At 49.9% G+C, this 5,615-nt stretch overlaps 1 protein-coding gene across 1 annotated transcript; it reads left to right on the forward strand.

Annotated features, from left to right (window-relative positions):
* The first annotated feature begins 2,675 nt into the window (after positions 1-2,675).
* On the forward strand, positions 2,676-5,006 carry CUNH8orf33 (chromosome unknown C8orf33 homolog). Its single transcript, XM_027078030.1, has 6 exons — positions 2,676-3,055; positions 3,144-3,183; positions 3,281-3,429; positions 3,629-3,713; positions 3,871-4,017; positions 4,395-5,006. The coding sequence occupies exons 1-6, from the start codon at positions 3,050-3,052 to the stop codon at positions 4,532-4,534; spliced, it is 567 nt and encodes a 188-aa protein (XP_026933831.1). The 5' UTR covers positions 2,676-3,049; the 3' UTR covers positions 4,535-5,006.
* Positions 5,007-5,615: the final 609 nt, after the last annotated feature.

Here is a 5,615-nt window from a genome sequence, read left to right on the forward strand (position 1 = left end):
CCCCACACACCAGGCCGGCGAGGGTTAACCCGCCAGACCGGAAACGCCCGCTAGGAACTTCCGCCCCGCCGCCAGCTTACCGGCCAATCAGATCCTAGGGTTCTGTCGGGCCGCTCTAGGCGGCTCAGAGGACTCTATGCCACTGGCCCCACTTGTCTTGGGAGAGGCTTTAGAAGTTCGTCAGAGAGTTAGGAAGTGACGCAAGAAACTCGGATCTACCCAGAGAAGGGAAAAGGATCAGAGAGGGAATAAGTGAAGGTAAAATAAAATCTTTTACTTGTCTTACTCCTAAGCAAAATAAAAGGTCATTGTTTTTCAGAGTAATATTGAATATTAGTGACAGTGTATTGGGTAACTGTCGCACGTGTAAGGTGAGTGGCAGCGGTGTCCTAGGGACGGAAGAGAGGAATCGGGACACTGGGTTACAAGTACCTGTGCTACCCGTGAGGCGGTGTAGTGTTATTTGAAGGTGGACTTACATTAGTCCTAATATATATTGCAAACTTCTAAGACAACCATTAAAATTTTTTTGAAGTATAATTGATATGCTAAATAGGAGGAAAAAAATCTAATCAGATAAAATGCTCAATTAAACCGGAGAAGGCAGGAGAAGAGGGAAAGATTTTTTAAAAGAAACAAGTGTAATGAATAAAAAACAGTAACAACCATATTAATACTCACTTTAAAAGTGAATGGTCTAGGCCTTCCCTGGTGGAGACCGCCTGCCAATGCAGGGGACGTGGGTTCACGCCCTGGTCTGGGACGATCCCACATGCCGCGGAGCGACTGGGCTGGTGAGCCACGATTACTGAGCCTGTGCGTCTGGAGCCTGTGCTCCGCAAAAAGAGAGCCCGCGGTAGTGAGAGGCCCGCGCACCGCGAAGAAGAGTGGTCCCCGTTTGCCACAACTAAAGAAAGCCCTCGCACAGAAACGAAGACCCAACACAGCCATAAATAAATAAATTTAAAAAGTGAATGGTCTAGATACACCAATTAAAAGACTGAACTGTCAAAGCAGGTAAAAAAAGTAAGACATAACATTTAATTATATATTGTCCATAAGAAGCCCATTTTAAACACGAAGACACAGATAGATTAAAAATAAAGGGAGGAGAAAGGCATACCATGCTAACACTAATGGAAAGAAAGTTGGAGTATCTATATCGATTTCAGACAAAGCTGACTTAAGAGCTAGTAAAATTATCAGGGACAAAAAGGGGTATTAAATATGATAAAGGGATCAAGTCTATAAGAAAACACAAGGATCCTTACCGTGTATGCACCTAACAACAGAACATCAAAATACATGAGACAAAAACTGATAGCACAGCACATTTTTCCAACAGCATTTGTTCACTTCATGTCTTGGTATCATATTTTTGTAATTCTCGCAATATTTCACACCTATCATTATTATATTTGTTATGGTGATCTGCAATCAGTGATATTTGATGTTTTGACTATGACTTGCTGAAGACTCATATGATGGTTGGCAATTTTTTTTTTTTTTTTTTCTGTACGCGGGCCTCTCACTGTTGTGGCCTCTCCCGTTGCAGAGCTCCAGACTTGCAGGCTCAGCGGCCATGGCTCACGGGCCCAGCCGCTCCGTGGCATGTGGGATCCTCCCGGACCGGGGCATGAACCCATGTCCCCTGCATCGGCAGGCGGACTCTCAACCACTGCGCCACCAGGGAAGCCCAATGGTTGGCATTTTTTAGCAATATTTTTTATTAACGTATGTACATTGTTTTTTAGACATAATGCTATTGCACACTTAACAGACTATATTGCAGTGTAAACATACTTTTATATTCACTGGAAAACCAAAAAAAATTCGTGTGACTTTTATTGCAACATCCATTTTATTGCAGTAGTCTGGAACCGAACGTGCCGTATCTCTGAGGTGTGCCTGTATATTAACTGCCACACTTTTTGTATTTTTATGCTTTTTCTTGGGGATTTCACTGTTTAAAATGGCCCTCAAGCATAGTGCTGAAGTGCTGTCTAATGTCCCTAAGTGCAAGAGGGCTGTGATGTGATGCCTTTATAGAGGAAGCGTGCTAGATGAACTTCATTCAGCACAAGTCATAGTGCTGTTGGCTGAGTTCAGTGTTTATGAATCAACAGTGTATATTAAGTAAGGTGTCTTTAAGCAGAAACACACATAAAACAAGGTTATGTGTTGATTGGTTGATGAAAATGTCGTGACCAGAGGCTCCAAGGAAGCTAACTCTATTTCCCCTAGGAGCAACGGTTTGTTATTCCCTAATTCAGTGTTCTCAGCTACGTTAGAGAACTACCATGGATGATGAGAATTGGCTGTATGTAAATATTTATATTTGCACATATGAAATTTATAGTATATTTTCTAAACAGGCCAGGGGAGTAGGCCAAGGAAAGAGTGTGTCAGTGGAGACTACTGTGTCTCAAGAGACAGAAAGCAGCCATGATGGTTGAGATTGAAACGTTAGGCATGATTCCTGCAGTGGCTGTGGAGGTGCAGACAGCCAGGCACAGCTAGATGAAGACTTGCTGTTCATTTTATGAGCCTTTATTACATGCCAGGGTGGGAGGCAATGTAGAGGAGATTTGGGGACTTAGAGACATGGAGGACTAGATCGTCTATGCTTTCCTCTCTAGAGCTCTTCAAGGACCTACTGTCTGAGTCTGGGGGTTTGCTGACCACTCGGCGCCCCGTTGGGGCAGCTGTTATTCACAGCGCCGCTCTGGGTGACAGCTTTTCATGTCTGTTTACCTGCTTTTCCCTCCCCACTAGCAGGTGAGCTTTAAGGGCACACCTTAGGCGTAGTCCTTTCATCCAGAGCAGTACCTGCAACATTGTCAGTGTTGGGGAGGGTCTCCTGCAGACCGCGCTCCGAACGGCCGGGGCCCCGCCCACCGCGCCCCGCCCACCGCGCTCCGAAAGGCCCGGGCCCGCCCAACGCGCTGCCAGCGCCCTGCGGAACTCTGCTACGCAGACGTGTTTCGCGGGGAGCGAATTCGGCGTCGGTCCTGAAGCCCTCCTCAGGGTCTGGCTGCGGCTGCAGCGCATGGCGGTGAGTGCTACGGTGAGGGCGCACCGGTGTCGGGGCCTTGGGCCCTTGGTGGCTCCTCGTGACCTTTGTACTGTCCCGCTTTCTCCAGGCTCCAGGACATCCTGCTCGGGAGACATCGGCAGCCCCAGGTACTGCCCGCGCACCCCGCAGCCCCTGGTTCCCCCCGCCGCTTCCCGGCGCCCCGAGTCCTTCCACTGTAAGGCCCTATCAAGTCTGTCTGCTTAGGGCACCCTACGTGCAGTGACGCTGCCTCCAGGGCCAAGAAACAAAAGAAGAAGAAGAAAACCCGGAATGGGGCCTCTGCGGCGAATGGAGGCGGGAAAGCCACAGAATCGCCGGCCTCAGAGGAAGCCCCCCTAAGTGCGGAGGCCCAGGCAAGGGCGGGCCTTAGTCGGGAAGGGTGGAGCCTCGGGGTGCATTCTGGGTGGGAATCCGCCGGTGGGTGTAGTCTCGGATTTGCGGACTTAAAGCGGGGAGAGGATGAGACGGGGGGTTTTGTGTTCCTGTGGGATGGGGCTGGAGGCCGCGGGGTCCAGGTACCCTCTCACAGCCACTATCCCCGATCCACCACAGGCGGAGCAGCTGGCCCGGGAACTGGCCTGGTGCGTGGAAAAGCTGGAGCTGGGGCTGAAGATGCAGAGACCCACCCCTAAGCAGAGTGAGGGGCCTGTCTGTAGAGTTGCGGGGGGCGGGGGCGGGTGAACCGTGACAGTCCTGTGGCCTGCAGGTGCTCCCAAGGGATGGAATCGTTACCTTTGCGGTAGGACAGTTGGAGGTGAGGATAGAGAAGGTTACTAGTCTGTTTTCATTTGCAGAAGAGCAAGCTCTTGGGGCAATCCGAACCCTGCGCAGCCAAAGAACCCCCCTGCCCCGGAAGAGGCAGCTGATGCACTCCTTGTTCGGGGACTACAGGGCTCAGATGGAAGCCGAGTGGTGCGTGGCCCTGCGGGCTCTCAGGACTGGTGAGGACCTGGGAACTGGTTGGTGCACACCTGCCTAGTTCAAGGGGGCGGGGAGGAAGAGCCTGGGCAGTGGAAGGAGGAAGCCCAGAGCAGTAGGGCTGGCGGGGGTAGAAGATGGCTCAGGAAAGCGTCAGGGAGCAGGGAGAGAGAAAGCCTGGATCTCAGGAACACAGAACTTGGGCTTGGACCAGGGAGGCAGGGGCAGGAGAGTTAGTGAATCTCTCTGTGATTCTCAAGGGGGTGTGATGATAGTGTGATACCTTATAATTTTGAGAAGTAAGTCAGTTAATTTTTACAATGGGGATAGAGTTGTATGGGCACAGTTAGCATTAGCCATTATCATTCAATTCTGATACAGTCTCTCCCCTCCCTTACAGCTGCCCACTCAGTCCAGGTGCAGCCTGTAGGTGAGGCCGCCAGAAAGAAGAGCCAAAGGGTCTGCAGGCCTCGTCTAACAGGGAGAGCCAAGGACACCCGAGACACTCCTGATGAAGAGTTTAGGTTCAATTTCTTTTAGCCTCTTCCCCATTCTGGAACGATTCTCCTCTGCAGTTGGTGCAGGGGTTTGTCTTGAGTGCAGAGCTTTCCAGGAATGCTCTGTCAGACAGATGTGGGGTTGCTCTGTCCCTGGCTGGTCAGTGAATCTGGTGCCATGGCTGTTGGGAAGATGCAAGACCTGCATGTTGGGTACTGTCAGACAAGCCCAGGACCCCGTTTATAGGTTTTCAGCTGAAATGTCTCTCCTGCCAGAAGAGGGCGGTCCATTCAGAAGTTTCTACAGTAAACTGAAGTGAGTGTTTAGTATGTTGTAGAAGGACTCTTTTAACAGGCTTAGGAGCAGACTAAGTAGATGTTGGTAATAAGGATTAGTAGGGAAGCAACATAGTTATGCACTGGTGCTCACTTATGGGAGGATGTTCTGTCAGGTGGTGTAGAGCTCCATGCCATTGTGTCTCATTGCCATAATAAAAGTATTCCTCACAAAAGTGGAAGAGTGAAAGCGTGTGTTAACTGTCTATATAGATGAGATGGTGTGTGGCACTGCTGGGTCCAGGCTCTCACCCCAGTGCTTGGTCTTTTGTCGTATTGCCTTCATTCCTGAGCAGGTAGCATCCTTGGGGAGCCATCGTAGCCCCCAGCAGCCCAGGCTTTGTTCTGAGGAGCAGATAGCTTCCTGCCCTAAGAATCCCAGCCAGACACCAGCATTGAGCCTCAGTGGACAAGCTCTGATGTCAGCTGCTCCAGGTGATAGTCCCAGGCCTTCTGCATTAAGTTGGGTTTTCAGGGGGGCTTAATCCTCTTCAGTGGTTGTGGTACCATCTTTGGTGGTGTCTCCCAAACTTGCAGACTAGACTAGATAGATACCTGGAGCCCACCTGCCTACTCAACATCTCTTATTTTGCTGTTTCACAGGCATTTCAAACTTGACATGTCCAAAACATCCGATTAGTCCCTAAATCTCCATTTGTTTTCTGCTTTTCAGTGAATGGCACTACTGCCCAACTAGTTGATCAGGCCAAAAATCTGTGTCACCTCTGCAAAAGGGGTTTGTGGATCCAGTTCCAATGTGTGTGTGTGTTTGTGTTGAGGGTTCCCGA

This window comes from Aethalodelphis obliquidens, unplaced genomic scaffold (assembly GCF_003676395.1).
Source record: "Aethalodelphis obliquidens isolate GAN/ISIS:26980383/991018 unplaced genomic scaffold, ASM367639v1 scaffold41, whole genome shotgun sequence".
Lineage (NCBI taxonomy): Eukaryota > Metazoa > Chordata > Mammalia > Artiodactyla > Delphinidae > Aethalodelphis > Aethalodelphis obliquidens.

Excerpts from the sequence above, each read along its gene's own strand:
- CUNH8orf33 (XM_027078030.1), top strand. Across the intron at positions 3,430-3,628 it reads CCCTAAGTGCGGAGGCCCAG|GCGGAGCAGCTGGCCCGGGA; the intron begins GCAAGGGCGGGC and ends GATCCACCACAG. Across the intron at positions 3,714-3,870 it reads GAGACCCACCCCTAAGCAGA|AAGAGCAAGCTCTTGGGGCA; the intron begins GTGAGGGGCCTG and ends TTTCATTTGCAG.